Source organism: Phoenix dactylifera, unplaced genomic scaffold, assembly GCF_009389715.1.
Source record: "Phoenix dactylifera cultivar Barhee BC4 unplaced genomic scaffold, palm_55x_up_171113_PBpolish2nd_filt_p 000139F, whole genome shotgun sequence".
Lineage (NCBI taxonomy): Eukaryota > Viridiplantae > Streptophyta > Magnoliopsida > Arecales > Arecaceae > Phoenix > Phoenix dactylifera.
Genome location: NW_024067695.1, coordinates 852,577 through 868,928, shown reverse-complemented (window position 1 = coordinate 868,928; position 16,352 = coordinate 852,577). Strand labels below are relative to the sequence as shown.

At 42.0% G+C, this 16,352-nt stretch overlaps 2 protein-coding genes across 2 annotated transcripts; both read right to left on the bottom strand.

Moving 5' to 3' along the window:
- On the bottom strand, positions 1–8,911 carry LOC103718721 (malate dehydrogenase, mitochondrial-like). Its single transcript, XM_039116797.1, has 7 exons — positions 8,549–8,911; positions 8,278–8,451; positions 8,014–8,182; positions 7,865–7,926; positions 7,591–7,715; positions 2,282–2,399; positions 1–462 (listed from the first exon to the last, which is right to left on the bottom strand). Exons 1-7 carry the CDS (start codon positions 8,822–8,824, stop codon positions 322–324), a joined length of 1,065 nt encoding a protein of 354 aa, XP_038972725.1. The 5' UTR covers positions 8,825–8,911; the 3' UTR covers positions 1–321.
- Positions 8,912–10,380: 1,469 nt separating this feature from the next.
- Positions 10,381–14,605, bottom strand: LOC103718720 (pyruvate decarboxylase 1). Its single transcript, XM_008807664.4, has 7 exons — positions 13,914–14,605; positions 13,677–13,840; positions 12,271–12,832; positions 11,801–11,889; positions 11,604–11,721; positions 10,956–11,144; positions 10,381–10,834 (listed from the first exon to the last, which is right to left on the bottom strand). Exons 1-7 carry the CDS (start codon positions 14,352–14,354, stop codon positions 10,664–10,666), a joined length of 1,734 nt encoding a protein of 577 aa, XP_008805886.2. The 5' UTR covers positions 14,355–14,605; the 3' UTR covers positions 10,381–10,663.
- Positions 14,606–16,352: the final 1,747 nt, after the last annotated feature.

The following is a 16,352-nucleotide window of genomic DNA, read 5'->3' as shown; positions in this document are numbered from 1 at the left end:
AATTGAAACAAACCTCTCGTTTAAACTGAAACACCAAGTTGAGGTCTACGAAACTATGCAATCAGAATAATCAAAATAGGCTGGACTTGCCACAGTTCATTAGGCTGCAAGTCCAATAAATGTATTCCTCAGTGTTTTTCTTCCGCAAATTGTATGGCTTATTGTGACCGAAGCTTAAAAGCTTAGTTGGCTGCAGCTGACAGCCAGCTCAACAAGCTCAAGGAATCGATTAAACACGATGTAAAGTGTATCGAGAGAATGACCCTCTCAGGAACAGAAGCAAAATTGTCATGGTTCAAGCAACCTTAGAATTCAGACAACTTAATTATCTTTGGCAAACTTAATTCCCTTCTCAATGGAGGCCTTGAGCTCAGCCTTCAGATTCTCCAAACCCTGTTTCTCATATTCTGAGAGGGTGCCCAATCCAAGTACTTCCTCAACACCGTTCTTCCCAAGTCTCACCTGTAATGAAACAAAAGGCACCACGAGGTCATAATCTAAATATAAAGACCACACTAGCATGCTCCAAGCGTTTTGCCCATCCAAGCAAATAACAAGCAGACAAAAGGCATCAAGAAAGATCGGGATCAAGATTAGCCTCAACTGCTCCACCATTTAAGTACCCCAAACAAGCAATAAAAGCTATGTCACTTGATAAAGCACTAGAAGGAGCAATCTCACGAACAGCCAGATTCAATAGCGAAGATGGGGATACACCACTGACATCATGAAGAATAGCACGTTTTCATAACCGTATGCATAAAAAGGCATTACTATGAAATTACAAAATATGTACACAGCTAAAATTGTTTGAGTTGGATCCCAAATCTACATGTACCACCACAGAAAATAAATTTGGCTACCATTAATGCACACATACAGAAGCCACGTACCTAATGATTGGAGTATCACGAACTTCATATGAAAAACCATGACTTGGCACAACTATGCAGAACATGGATCACAAGGACTTGCAGATGATACCGTGATCCGAAATACAGTGCATAATGACAAAAAGAATATGAAATAACATTTTTGTTGTTGAGATAGAATCATATTTAGCTTATGGAAAGAAAGGGAAGAAAGAACAACTTCACCGATCATCGCTGCAAAGTATGTCTTTGTTGTCAGAGACACAAGGTTGGGATGGACTGGTCAGACATGTGGAAAGTCACAATCATAAGCAGAATCTATAGGGAAAAATCTTTGAAAATAAAAAAAAAAAATTAGTAAAATAATAGAGAAGGTTCTCGAGTGTTGCAGGGAAAGATGACAGACGTGTAAGAAGAAAAGAAAGCTTCTCGAACTTCAAAAGATTCTGGGTTCAAGATAACTTCACTAAGATGGTGCAGACTGAGAATGTCAAGCATGATTTTTGGAGCTATCTGCCTAGACTTGCCCATTCTACTAACTTCGTATGAGCAGCGAAGTGCTTTCTGATAATTCCTTCTTACCATTAGGCTGGAGGTAAAGAGCCATATTTTCCATAACTGATCCTAGATAACATTGTTGCAATCCTAGAAACAATATGGAAGCATCACTACAATGGGAATGGCTCTGAGGCCAGCCGCATGAAGCCAGCCTCAGAGACCAAAGCTGCACACCCCTACAAGAAAAAAAAAATTGCATATCCCACACTCTTGCCCCATGCAACCCAGCCCCCAAAAATATACTTCTCTTCCCACAGTCCCTTACTCAACTTCTAGATTTCCATGGAAATGAAAATTTTCCAAGGTTCTTTCTTTAATTAGAATTCTCACAGATTTAAAACTCTTAATTAGAACTAATCCTCTATGATTAAAAAGAATTTCCACATGAATCTTGTATCGAATAAAAAAAGCCATCGCATGCAATGAACATACATGTGCATTCCACAAATCAGATTCTAGGGAAAATAATTGATATGATAGAGGTTTTTAACACTCAAAACTATCAGACAACAACAAAGACATTTTGAAGTATGTGTTTAAGTTAGCATTTATAAAGCTGTCCAATATTTGTATTTGTCACAAACATTAAACAAAAGTCTAGATTGACCCTGCAGCCTGATTCGGCATGCAGTCACTCAAAGTGGCAACAATCATAAAGCAAGGCTATTAATTAATATGTTCAAGAAATATATTATGAAATGAATTCGATATAATCAGGTGGTAAAACATGAAAATAAAACCAGTTCCAGAGTTTGTTTTCTGAATAAGGGAGAAGCAACATTTTGAACACAGTGATATTCAATCATAATTATATTCATCCAAAATAATTCAGATAAGTTAGATAAAAGTACCTTAGAGGCAAAGAATGGTAGTTCAGTTATGCTTGACTGGACAAAAGAGCACTCAACAATATCTGGAACCCCATTAAGACCCTTCAAGCATGCATCTGCAAAGATGGCACCAGCATATCTGCATCGAATCTATGGGTTAGTCCAAAGAAATATAAGCATCCAATACGCACCAGCACATTCTTAAAGAATCAGAAAAATAAAATGACAACTCAGAAGTTGAGGCATATAAAACAGTAGGCAGGAACACAATAAGAAAGACGCACTCCATAACAAGATGAGTACCCACACTAGACAATCAACAGATTGAAAATTCAGCAAATCTGAAATATTCATGTCATTAAACAAAGGATAATGTGCTTAATTTGCAACAACATTCTTTAGTTTCTAGTATATAAAATTTCAAGACTAATTAAGCACATGAAGAATGGAAGCAATACAGTAAATCTTGACCTCGACCATCTACATGGCATCATCCCATGTATAGGGGATCACTGGAAATAGCAAGATTGATTCTTTTACCAACTATAAACTTTGTCAACATTTCGGACTAGTAGTGAGTTCCAAGCTGAGGCAACAGCAAGCCAATTAGCAGGTAAGGAGCTTACCATATTGGTTAGATGTTTGAACTTATGCATCCACAGAGCAACCCTCCAAGGTTAATCTAGATATAAAATATTTTAACAATTTAGGTAATAATCCCGTGACAACCCTAGTATTTGCTAGCTCTTTTAGTTGTGGTTTTAAAATAATTCAAGGACCTCCTCCATATTTACCCAAAAAAAGGAGGGGGGTGCAGGCGAAGGCATCCTTTGACATATTGGTGAACATCGAGGATTGCACTGCCAAACCCAATAACTACAAATAATAATTAAAAATAGTTTTTCCTTGATGCAAACATATGCACGCACAGCTGTCCATAATGGGATATAAACACAAGCCATGCAACTAAGATAGGAATGTTCATTCTACAGAAACTAACAGTATGCAAATAGATTCTGTTTCAGATGAGTAATATGAAGACAAATAGGATTTAATCAAAAAACAAAAGCATATACAATTACATAAATCAACAAAGAAAAACATAACAAGATTCACAATACCAGTGCATAACGCCCTGTAATACTACCGTATCATGCTGATACCAAACTAATATTCAGTATGGAGGGTATACCGAGTGTCATTACTAACACTATACCAATATGGTGCAGGCATGGGTCTAGTACTGAAATTGTGAACATTGATAAATAAAATTGGACAAATATTTAGTTGGTTGACAAGTTGATTTAGTGGAGAAATAAAACAAGTTGTCACCAGCCTAGAATTTTTTGTTGACAATTTCTCAGTCAATACAACCAGGACTTCTGAGTAACCACCAAGACAGGACAAATTGTAGAGAAACCCAAATCAAATATTTTCAAAACCTAACATGGGTGCAATGTAAACTAGCGACCAAACACCCGTTTATGTAATAGTAATATGCATATGACAGAAATCCCAAAATTCAATTCAAAATTGATTTAGATACTTTATTTATCTTATATGATGTAAAAAATCACAAAAAATAGACTCGTCCTCAAGAATATAGCACTCAACAGCTAAATGATTGGCATTGAAACGAGCTCTAATAAAGTAGAACAGTCAAATGTGTAATGTCCGAACCTAATACTAACTGGGCCCAATACTTTTGAGGCCCAGTTTAAGGGTATTTGGACTAGTTTGGTAGTGGGCCATATTAGGCTCATGGATGGCAGCCCATGGAGAGCTGCCACCTCACGCCTGAGGGCTGAATTGACAGGGCCCGGATGGCTAGTAGAGAGAAGGCCAGCTGTTGGGCCCTTAACCATGCAAAATGGGAGCCCACCACCTTTCATCCTCGTTGAGCGGACAAACCTAGCTGGCCTGAGGAAAGGGGGCAGCTAGAGGCTCCCGAAGCAAGGGGGAAGGAGAGGGTGCCACCTCTCCAAGGGGTCATTTCTTAAGTAGTATTATTTAAACCCTCAGCCTCTTAACCTAGGTTTTACTATACCCTCTTATTTCCTAAGCCCTCTGGAGTACTGTACCAAAAAAGCCAAACCCTTGAAGCTGGAGGTTGAAGGAGCTCTGAAGCCCTAGGAGAGGAAGGAGGAATTTTCTTGAAGGGTGTACTGCTCGGTTGCAGCCAACCCGGAACCAGGTAAGACCTGGTTTACTTAAGTAGATAGGTTAAACAAAATAAGAAAGAGGGCGGAGTTCCTCTACAGAGTGTTTCTCCCCTTTGTTTCAATAGTTAAACAGAGGGAAGAAAACCCTGGAGATGGAAGAAGGCCGACGGGTTCCACCTCGGGCCAGACTCACAGGCCGCGGGCCGGCCTGAGAGTGACCCATGTCCAGCCCAGACTTAGGGATCATCCGGGCCGAGCCCAACCAGACTCGGCCTGCGGGTGCCTGGGGCACTACAGCCTCAACTGCGACTGCCCTAGGGCACCGGCCGCGGCCACGGGGCCGCCCGGCCTGGCCGAGCCGGCACTAGGCGTGGCCACAAGGCCGCCAGACCCGGCCGAGGCCTCCACCTCTTCCCCGAAGAAGAGGTGGTGACGCAACCATAGGAGGAAAGGAAAAAAAAAAGAAAAGAAGAAGAGAGAAAATAAATAAACAAAAATAAAATTTTTTACCGGACCTTCGAGGCTTCATCCTCGACGGCGACCCTACGTCGCCATGGTCAGAGTAGATGAGGACCTCCCGAAGGAGACCGGGCCTCGGCCCCACCTCCAGGCCCTCCTTCCCTTCTCCAGCATCACTTCGGGGAAGAGGAAGGGCCGGCCTCCCGTCCCCTGCCGCGCCGAAATGGGAGCACCGCCTCAGCCAGTGGACCGAGGGAGTCTCACCCCCCGGTTGCCAACAAGAGGAAGGGGAGGAGACGGAGGGCTGCAAGGGAGGAGGAAGAGAACAAGGTCGGAGGAAGAGAAGGCCGAAGGTTCGGCCGGAGCGGCTGGGATTCCGACGGAGACAAAGAAGAGAGAGAGAGAGAGAGAGAGTGGGCGGAAGACGAAGAGGCGAGAAGCCTCTGGAAAATGGGACCCTTAACAGGTCCGGCCTAACAAGTCGGATTCGGGTTCGGGTTCGAAACCCGTTAGGTCTAATAAATGGTAATTTGGGTTTAGCCAATTTGACTAAACCCGAGCCCAATCAGTTTGGGCTGAATCCAAGTAAACCCAAGCTGTGAATTGAGTTGAATTTGAACCCAATTGAGCCCAACTGAGCTGGATCCGAACCCAATTAAGTTATGTTGGTCCTAACAGACCCAATTGATTATAAATCAGGCCCAATTCAAGCCCAATCCAACTGATAGAAGACCAAATTGACCTCGGGCTGACCCTGACTCAAGCCCAAATGAGCCACATTGACCCTAAACCCAAAATTAAACCCAATTAAACTTGGGATTAAACCTATTGACCGAAACAGAAGACCAAATTGGCTAGAAAAGGCTGGACCCAATCATGAACCAAGCCCAATCCTTTAAATTAAAATCCGGATCCAGATCCAGCTCCGGATTCGGGTCACGACAGTGAATCACAAATTGTGGCAAATATAACTTCATGAGCTTATTATTTGGTTTGACGCGCACTTCAAAACCAATAAAAACAGAAAAATTGAGAAGCCATAAATATGAAATGATTTGTCTTTTTTGAAAAATATTGGCTGAACCCTGTGGAGCAATCTAGCTGCCCATTAGGTCTTTATAAAAATGAATGAAAAATCATGATAATCAATTGTTGCACCACCTGTTAAAGATTTAGCAAAATAACATTTAAAGGAGACTTGATTATGCATAGATTTCGAGTTAATTAATTACCATAGATAATTAAGCAACCTCAGTATAAGTAATAAAAACATATCATGACCTGTTCTATTTTTTGGAAGTTTTCAATAAATTATCAAATTTATATCAATTAGTATGAGTTGTTTAAATGAAATCATCTGAAGGTTTCCAAGATACAACAAATCTTAGAACATGATGATAATTAAGCAACCCCAACATATGGTTAATGAAAACATAACTTGCACCATTTCATGTTTGTCATTTCCAATAAATTGCATTATTGTAGTCCACTATTATGAGTTGTTTCGGTCAAAGCATCTGGAAATTTAATGATAAACAAATGTTGGAACATGATGCTCACACATCAATTTTGACAACCTTTGCTTAAGTATTAATCTATGAAAGAAAATAAAATCAAGCAAAAAAAAGAACCACAAAGAACATAAATATGAAACTTTCAGCTACAGCTTGCTATTGAGCCCATTAATCTATCAAAAGCAGCAGATACGAGAACCGGAAAATAAAGAAAAAAGAACTAATGAAGAAAGCAATCGACTAAATTATGAGACTAGTAGTAAAAAGGAAGATTTCTAAAAGCAGTTCGTACATGCATAATAACTGGTTGATCATATAAGTCTGAAAAGTGCAAGTTTTTGGTGAATGGAAATATTTTCTATGTTGGATCAGAAAATGCAGTCAATTCAGTTCGAACCGCAGGTCCAGCAAAACAGCTTGATTTCTAATTAGCATGTCTGAGGGATTGTTCAGTTGTTTTAATCATCTCAACAATTTTCAAAAATATTTGCAGTAAAAATCAGTATTCTTTCATGGAAAAAAGAACTTCCAATCCCTGCAAGCTTGTGTAACTGCATATTATGACTTCTGTTCTTGATAGATTCAAGCAAGTTAAATCATCTGATGCACTCTAACCAGTGGGTTTGAAACAGTCTGCTTGTAGGTTAGGGGACAAAGAGGCTGGTTCAGTTGTTTTTCAGCGCTATCTGGTCTCACGGAGGATCAAGCCAAGAACATGTTCTTTCTGAGTCCAATTTAACCATCCTCCATGTTCTGGCCAAAGCATCAGTGATGGGTCCAGAATAACAAACTTTAGCAAAACAATCTAACTTCTGCCTCTTACGAGAACTAATCACTCGCCAGTTGCAAATAATATTACTGCAAATCATGTGACACATCTGCATAATTTAAGCAATGAATTATAGAATCAAAATCATAAATTACTAAAAGGAAAGGTCAGTGCATCAAAAGAAAACCGTTGCTTATGCCAATAAAAATCTTGATGCATAAATTAGATTTTCCGCCAAAAAAGGTATTCACACACTTTATGTCATGCATATGAAATAACAAACTAGCATCGCAAACTACTCACTATCTAACTAATATAACTATGGAATCTATTATTTGGATGGGTATAGTGAAGTAATCATGGATCCGCATATAGGAAAACATAAAACAACATCACATATAACTTCACGGGCTTTCCAGACTTTACGCCATAGACAAAGTTGCAGATCCTTTTCCAGCCTTTGCCTCCACCACTTCCGTCCCACCATCCTGTGTCCTCTTTGTGAGAGCTTTTATGTCGTCCTCCGACAATGCATTAGTTGCTGGAGTTGCCTGTGAGCTCAAAAGAAATAAAGAAAAGAAAATCCCATTTTGCAGAAATATTCAAAGAAAGGAAATGAAATTCTCGCTTTTATACAACTAATTATGCGGAAAAAATTCGGAGGCATAAAAATAGTCAAATCTCAAATATAAATAATCACCTGGGAGAACAGAGGCAAAATTGTTATGCCAGCATGCCCACCAACCACAGGGACATTAACTTCTGCAAGTAATTTATCAAACAAAGATAACAAATGAAGAAAGCCATGTAGAGGTTCTAACAGGTTCAAAGTAAAGGCAAAAGCATTACCAGAAACTGGAACGTTCGCCTTCCCAGCATAGAAAGTCTTGGCCCTGACCACATCGAGCATGGTGACACCGAACAGCTTCTTCTCATCATAGGTTCCGGCCTTCTTGAAAACCTCAGCTGCGATCGGCACCGTGGAATTCACCGGGTTGCTAATCATATTAACAAGAGCCTAATTCCAATAAAAACAATAGCAAAAGGAAATAAGCAAACCATGGATTAACAAAAGGAACAAGAAAAGAAACAACCGGTGGCGAGATTACGTACGTCGGGGCAGTACTTGGCGATGGCAGTGCAGAGCGATTTGACGATGCCGGCGTTGATGTTGAAGAGATCGTCTCGGGTCATGCCAGGTTTCCGAGGCACGCCAGCGGGGATGATGACGAGGTCGGAACCCTCCAAGGCTTGGCCCAGCTGCTCCTCGGCCGCGTAACCCTTCACCTGAGGCACCAAAAAGGAAACGATCAGATCCAAAACCCTAGATCAGATCAGGACCAAGAAAGGTAGGAGGGAGGCAGATCTGGAAACCCTAGAGGACCTCGGCGCGGGTGTTGATATGGCTGACGTCTGCGGCGACGCCGGGGGTGCCGGCGATATCGTAGAGGGCCAGGCGGGAGACGAGGGGGTTGAGCTTCATGAGGAGGGAGAGGGGCTGGCCGATCCCGCCGGCGGCGCCCAGGATCGCGACCTTCCGCTCGGGGCCCGACTCAACGCTGAAGGATCTGCGGAGAATATGAGATGAGGGGGCAGGGGAGGACGGAGCTCCTCCTCTCCGGAGGGCGGACGCCATGGATCTAAGCAAAAAAGTCCTCATTTTCCAGAGAGAAAAGAAGAAAGACAGCAACTTCCACTAGAAACGAACGGTTGAGGAGAAGAGGGTTTGGGGTTTTCGGGCACTCCGCCGGGCAATATATAAGGCGCTTCTCCACTTGTCCGTCTCAGCGTCAATTTACAGCTACCACTGTACAACGGAACTGTCAGAAAATATAGAACGGTGTGTGGCAAATTGAGAATGGGCAATACAAAATTATTCAACTAACCAAAACTCATACAAAAAAAGACGTGAAATAACTTTAACCACCCTTGCTGCTATTATTGATGGGTAACCCGCCTCCAAATGGATAATAGCTCATCAAAAAATCCAACCAATTAAAACACGCAATAATGTCAATACATGGTAGATCGAAAGCGGCCATTGGACGGGCCAATACCATACCATTAAGCTTGCATATCAGAAGCTCTCCATAGTTAGCCACATTCTAATTGGAGGACTCAGTGATCATCGAAATTCCACTGATATGATAGGCAAGACATTATCCGTACGTGAAACATTCACGCACAATGTCTAGGCCATACTCAAGCTAATCACTTCTAGTCGATCCATATGCTCTTATTCTCTGATGGTAGGTAAGCTCCTCTACCAGACATACACAAGAAGAGAGGTAGAAGAGGTAAAAATAATGTCCTCCTGTTTCCCGATTACCGCATTGACTTAGGCATCGCAGTATCCTCCATCGAAGTGCTGCCATCTGACGAGGATCTCGGCTGCAGCGAACGAGCGCTCCTCACCTTCTCCAATTTCGACCTGAACAGCCAACCACCGAACTCTCTAGCATCGTCGTGCTTCTCGCCGCGGTGCCTAGAGCCAATCAGTTTTCAGCGGCAACAATATACAACATTTTTAACTATTTACCATTCCTTCACTTTTTGAAGACGACGTTAATGATGGATTATCGGTACCAAGCAAATGGCAAATAACTTGATTAGTAATCAAGAGGTGAACACCAATAGCTAAAGTTATCAAGGATGCTGAAATATTTAAATTGCAAAAACAGCTAACAATTTAAATAAGGGCAAGTCTACAGTATAAGGATCTTTTGCTACCAAAAAATACATCATGAAGAGATTGAATATAGATGTAACAATTTTATTACTCCATAATTATAAACTAATCACGTGCAGAACACGTACTAACTAGTGCCGATAATTAGAGCACCATCCTTATACCATACATGTTGGTCATACTCAGATGTATGGCATGGCATGGGAGTTGGGACATCTAGCAATGCTTCCTTTGAAGGTTCTCTGCATTTCTCCATGATCAATTATTCCTGAACAGCATGCCATCACTCGAACACAAAGCCATGTACCTTTCCTTCTGAAGCATGGATTAATCACAGCCATATTCGAATGGGACATTAAATTTTCTGGAGAGCTTCTGTGAGCACACGTCTGGAACTGAGCCCTGTGGAGACTCTTACTAGTCAGTCCCATTGGAAAACACCAAATTTTTATTACCAACCATGGACCATCAGCTGAAGATATGCCTGCCTGTATTTAATGGACTAATAGTTTGTTAGACTAGCAAGAGATATAATTTCAGAGGCGTATCATTGATGCTGGACATGGGGCAATTAACACAGCAGCTTGCACTAAAGCAACAGAAACGTCCGCCTACAGAAGTATTGCTGAAAGCTTATCTTATTACCAGACAACACACTAATTTTCTGAAGTTTCAGCAGAAGTGAACACAGCTATTTATTCGCAGTGCCTCATTCATTATTCCCCCCCCAACTGATTAAGCTCTGATACAACATTCTTAGCCCTACTAGCAATTACACAAAACCAGATTTTCTGTCATGCATTCAACAAGCTATTGTGGATTTGGATGGCGACTATTGGCTGCTGCGACTCTTGATCCCCACTCCAGGAGCTCCTTGCTTGTATCATCTTTGTGTGCTATGACCTCTATAAAGCACAAGCTATCCTTTTGCTCTCCGGTTGCCTTCGAAATGGCATCCACCAATTCTTCCTCTGTGCGCACCTATAGTAGTTCAATACAGAATTTGCTATGTAAATAAGCTGCTTGATGTGGTCATAGGATTTTATAGAAATACTTGTGTAATTTCAGCCATCGTCAAACAGGATTGGCTTCGCATACTCACCTTGGAAGTCCAACATCCACCTTGCCCATTGTCGATGGCATCAACAAATCCAGTATAGTTCCAGTTCTTGATCACATTGTAAGGACCATCATGGATCTCTACTTCAATGGTGTAGCCACCATTATTGATGAGAAATACAATGCTTCGCTGCCCACAGTGGATCATTGTAGAAATATCCTGTGCCGTCACCTGAAGGAAGAAGAAAGAATTGCTGAGCCACGATACAAAAGCTAAGAAAATTTTTCCATTTTTCTTTGGGCAGCTAAGAAACTCTATACTGGAGTAGGTAAAAGACCCTTTGTAAAGACATGGTCTCTTAAATGGTGTAAAAGAAAACAAAGCCGGTTGCCTGATTCTATTGTTACGACCAAATAAACTGTATCAACGGATGTGTTCTGTTTTTCATGCTTTTTTTTCCCCCTTTTTTTCTTCTTTGTGCAACTAAGAGACTTTATATGGCAGTTTGTAAAAGCCGTCTTTGCAAAGACCATAGGTCTCTTAAGTACTGCAAGAAGCAAAAGATCGCAATACTGATTCTATTCATTCTAACCAAACATTAGGCATAGAAAAACAATAGCTCACACGAATCAAATTTTAAATTAAGAAATTACCTTCTAATTATAAACATAATAGATTCATTAAATATACCTGGAAACTTCCATCTCCTATGCAAGCAATTACACGTTTATCCTTGGCAGCTTGTGCATATCCAAGTGTGGCACCAACCGACCATCCAATAGATCCATACTGCATCTGGAACTCGTATCTGCGTAATGTTATGAAATTTGGGCACAGTTGAACCATAAGCAATAACTTGGCATAGAACTTCTAAAGAAATGACTTACCCACAATTCTCTGGCAATCGAAGCTTCTGACAGTTGAACCAAGAGTCACCAGTCTCTGCAATAATTGCTGTGTCTCCACTCAGCATATTCTGCTCAAAAAGAGTGAGGGAGATAGAGAAGATTAAAAGTCAAAATAGAAAAATCAAAACACTTTCAATCTCTCGAGTTTATATATATATATATATATATATATATATATATATATATATATATATATATATATATATATATATATATATATATATATATATATATATATATATATATATAAACTGAGGCTTATTGGTGAACCCATATATATAGACTTAATGTACAAGACAACAGTGCCACTAAATTTAAATCTTAGTCAAATTTGCAACCAAAATAGTAACTGGAAGTTTGGAACCAAGAAAATAAAAGGCATACTTCTGATCCTATGAGAACAGAATTAATAAACAAAACAACTAATAACAAAATTCATAAACGCCTGCCTGGATGTGCTTAAAAAGGATGTTGACCCTCAAAGGCTCATTGTTCTCACGTTTGAGAGGAACGCTGGGTGGTACAAAGATCCGTCGATAATTTTCCAAGGCTGTGGTGTTCTTCCTGAGCTTCCGAGCAAGTGCAGTTAAGAAGTCGGCCATGAAAACCCAACCAAAGGAAGGCCCATTGCCAACAGTCACTCGATTGAGTTGTACAATCACTGCTTTCTCTTTCTTGATTAGCAAAGAATAACCCACAGAGCTGTAGTCATTAAAGATTGGGCCAGCAAAGACATATGCATCAGCTGACTCCACAATCTCGCCACAGAAATTGGTGCTGACTGCACCCCAGTAGGTCCCAATGAAATGGGGGTGGTGTTCTGGTACTAGCCCCTTGCTAGATGGCATAATAGCTATTGGGTACCCACATGCATTGGCTAGTTCTACAAATGCTTGCTGAGCCTTGGCTACCCTCAGTTTGGGCCCTGCAACCAACACTGGTTTCACAGCCTTGTTCAGAAATTCTGCCGTTGCCTCTACCGCAGCTTCCAGTCCCATTTGGTTGCTCACCCTACATATGATGCAAATATGTTATTCCTAACATGAAAATTCAGTAATCTAACAATTTGCACAAGAAAAAGTCCTGAAAATTTTGATTAACTAAAAGAACATCTTCCGATATGACTATGGATTTCAGAAAAGTGTGAGGTGATTCAAAATGAAAAAATAACTTTGTCACACTAGTCTATTAGAAGAAACAAATAAAAACCATATGCATCATTGCCTCTAAAGTAATTATCAAATTTTTACTAATCCACAAAGCAAACATAAAAGTAAACCTAGGATTTGAGATAAGTTGTTTGGTCCATGACAAAGATGAATTTATTAGAACAGTTGGCCACACAATTACTGCTGCTTCATGCCCATGGCATCTACTCAGTAAGCACACCATCCTTCTCAATAACCATAGCGAAATGATGATATGGAAAAGTGCATTTTCTAGTTCTTTAAAGAGAGTCCAAATATCAATATCTTCTTGTAGAATTTTTACATGTCTCATTCCATGAGATTAATGAACCATATGAGTAATCATATTGTAAGAATGCTTCAAATGGCATGCAAAACTAGCTTTTTCAGTCACCAATCTCTGTAAGCTACTGCTTCAGATCGAGCAGGAAATATAAAGTATCCAACAATAATAGTAATCGCGAAAAAAACGAAGACCAGAATCTTCTCTAATCCCTAGTGAGACCAGACCAAAAGGCTAGCAAGATGGCCAAGTATCGGATAATAATGGAAAGCATTTACCACCTATCCTACCAACCTCCGACCCCAAATCAAATAACATAATCATAAAAGTTTCGAAAGCAAAGTTCCACAACTGGAAACAAGAAAAAGATAGCAAGAAACCATACTTAGGTGCAAGAAAAAACGGCACCGGCTCGGAAGCAAAAGTCGGATGCGGAATGCCCGGCAGGTTGCAGCTGATGCTGATGTAAACAGGTTTGGACTCCTTGAGCGCCGTCGAGATCGCCGTATCGATCAGCTCGTGTGCATCATCCAAATTATTCACCACGGCCTACAGTACCAAATAAACAAAGTCAGCACTCTGGATCGTATTACGGGAGAGGAAATCTAAGAGAGAAAGAGACCTGGAAGCAAGTGACGGTCTGGAAGCAGCGGAGCTCCTGAGAGAAATCGGGGAGGCCGATGGTGTGGTGGAGGATGCGATTGGTTCCATAGTCGTTGGAATTGGGACCCCCGACAATACAAATGATGGGGAGGTTCTCGCTGTAGGAGCCGGCGATGGCGTTGATGACGCTGAGCCCGCCCACGGTGAAGGTCACGGCGCAGGCGCCCACGCCGCGTGCCCGGGCGTAGCCGTCGGCGGCGTAGCCGGCATTGAGCTCGTTGCAGCACCCCACCAAATTGAGCTCCGGCTCGGCGATCAGGTGGTCGAGGAGGGTCAGATTGAAGTCGCCCGGCACCGAGAACACGTCCCGGACGCCGATCTGGACCAGGCGCAGGGCCAGGTGCCGGCCCAGTGTCCCGGCCGCGCGCCGGTTAAACCCACTCGCGTGCCCGCCTTCCATTCTATTCTTCTTCTTCTTTGCTTTGCTTTGCTTGGGGAACTCTTGGTGGGTTTTCGGAACAAGAGATGGGTGTCTGCGCGTGCGTGCGTGACGTGGTCCCGGGAGAAGTAAACGGAGGTGGGCGAGGAGAAAGCTTAGATCTGTGGGCGGCCTTTTGGGGCAGTCTGATTTGAGTGGTATTAGCACTCCATGGAGCTGGATTGGGTTTGTGAGGAGTGATGAGGATGGATGAGCTGTGCTTCGAATGCCGACTGCAGCTGGGTTTGTTTCTTTCTTTAGTTGTAGAGTGGGGGTTGGTTACTGATTGTTTTTGTGTTAAGAATGGGTTTATGGCATGGTTTAGTGCTGGGCTTTTTGAAAGGAAGGATGAGTTGTGCTCTGAATTTTGATTGCATGTGGGTTTGTACTTTTCATTAGTGGGAGTGGGTTTGTACTTCTCTTTAGTGGTTGAGTGGGGAGTTTTTCTTTTATTATTTTTTATACAATGGCTAATCACACCGAGCATGCATAAATGCAGTCAACAAAATTAAAAAAAAAAATCAATGAAGAAAAAAAAAGAAACAGACACTTAATTCATTCAAAAAAATTCTTCAAAATAATGAGCCACAAAGAAAGCGATACAATCGGCAGCACTTTTCGTCTTCCTATAGATATGGATGGTCCGAAAGGAGTCACACTTTCTCACTAGTCAGAATATATCGTGGAGCAGCAACTACCTGCCAACATCATTGTGCCAGCCTTGAACCCACTCGATCACTGTAGCCGCTTTCCCTTCAAGGTGAATACAGATTGCATCCAGAACAAGCCTCACATAGGTAATTCTCTCTTACACAGCTTTAAGCGTGCTCCAATGACAGTAGTGTCGAAGATTCGGCCACTACAAATTTGGCATTGAGGTCTCTGATAACAAAGTCTATTCTTTTATTGTCTCCTCTCTCAGTAATATTGCTATTAAAGTTTATCTTAAAAAAATTAAGAAGCTTTTCCTTCTAAGAAGGGGCTTATGGAATGGATTGGTGCTGTGCTTTTTTGAAAGGAAAATGCCGTGCGAAGTGGATAGGGATGTCGTGGATCGGCCGACCAGCTCTCTAGTTGCTGGAGGGGGCGAATACTGTTAGCCAAACCAGGAATGGTCGCGCAGCCCGGTGGGCCATGTCTTGGAAGATGACGAGATTCGGTAAGAAGGGTCAGATACGGGATGCTCGGCCTCTGATTTGAATCTGAGTCCGCTTCTAGCAGGAGGAAGGAAATCTATGGATTCTCCTTCCAAAACTTGGGTAGGCATATGATGTGATTGATGATAGAACGTGAAAAATTAAGATTTAAGCATTTGACGTGACATGTTGAGACTGATGGGAGGCAAAATGGAACGTCTTGCTCCAACGTGGAGCCACCCAACTCCGACCAAGCAAACCTCAATCTTGCTAAGAACCAGGGACCTCGAACTCTACCGAAGGCCAAACAGACCTCGGACCCGGTTAAAGGCCGAGCTGACCTCGGCCCTGTCAACTCTGCTCTCGTCAAAGATCCCGCAGATCCCCAGAACAAAGAGAACAGTTCCTCTTCAAGATCATATATAACCTACCTCAACAGCTCTGATCGGCCTGCCCAGGCGGCCGAGCGGCTAGATCATGCCACGTGGCAGATCCAGAAGCTCCCTCGGCAGATCTTCCTAGATTGCGGTATTAAAGGCCGGTTATCATGATAGCCGCCTCGGGAGGTGGGGCATTGATGATTGGCCCCTTGCGTACCATCAGGTAACGCCTCGAGAGAGAGCGTATACGCAACGCATTGAAGAGCTCCCTCAACCACTTTCGCTTGGAATGACGCGACAGATCCTCAGAACAAATCTGGAAAGATATCTTTCACATCCTCCGCCTGCGGGATTTATCTTCGTGATTTACGCCACCTCCAGCTAATGGTCAGCTAATCATAAATTAGCTCGAAACTTCAGGTAACGGCAGAAACCCTCATCTTATAAAAAAGAGGGTAGGAAAA

Bases quoted from the DNA above. Each gene is read 5' to 3' on its own strand.
- LOC103718721 (XM_039116797.1), bottom strand. From the start codon at position 8,824: ATGAGGACTTTTTTGCTTAGATCCATGGCGTCCGCCCTCCGGAGAGGA. The intron at 7,927-8,013 runs GTAATGCTTTTG...AATTACTTGCAG, and splicing joins GGCGAACGTTCCAGTTTCTG to AAGTTAATGTCCCTGTGGTT. The intron at 7,716-7,864 runs GTGATTATTTAT...TTGAGCTCACAG, and splicing joins TTTTGCCTCTGTTCTCCCAG to GCAACTCCAGCAACTAATGC.
- LOC103718720 (XM_008807664.4), bottom strand. From the start codon at position 14,354: ATGGAAGGCGGGCACGCGAGTGGGTTTAACCGGCGCGCGGCCGGGACA. The intron at 12,833-13,676 runs GTATGGTTTCTT...CATCATATGTAG, and splicing joins CCGTTTTTTCTTGCACCTAA to GGTGAGCAACCAAATGGGAC. The intron at 11,145-11,603 runs GTATATTTAATG...TTCTTCCTTCAG, and splicing joins TAGGAGATGGAAGTTTCCAG to GTGACGGCACAGGATATTTC.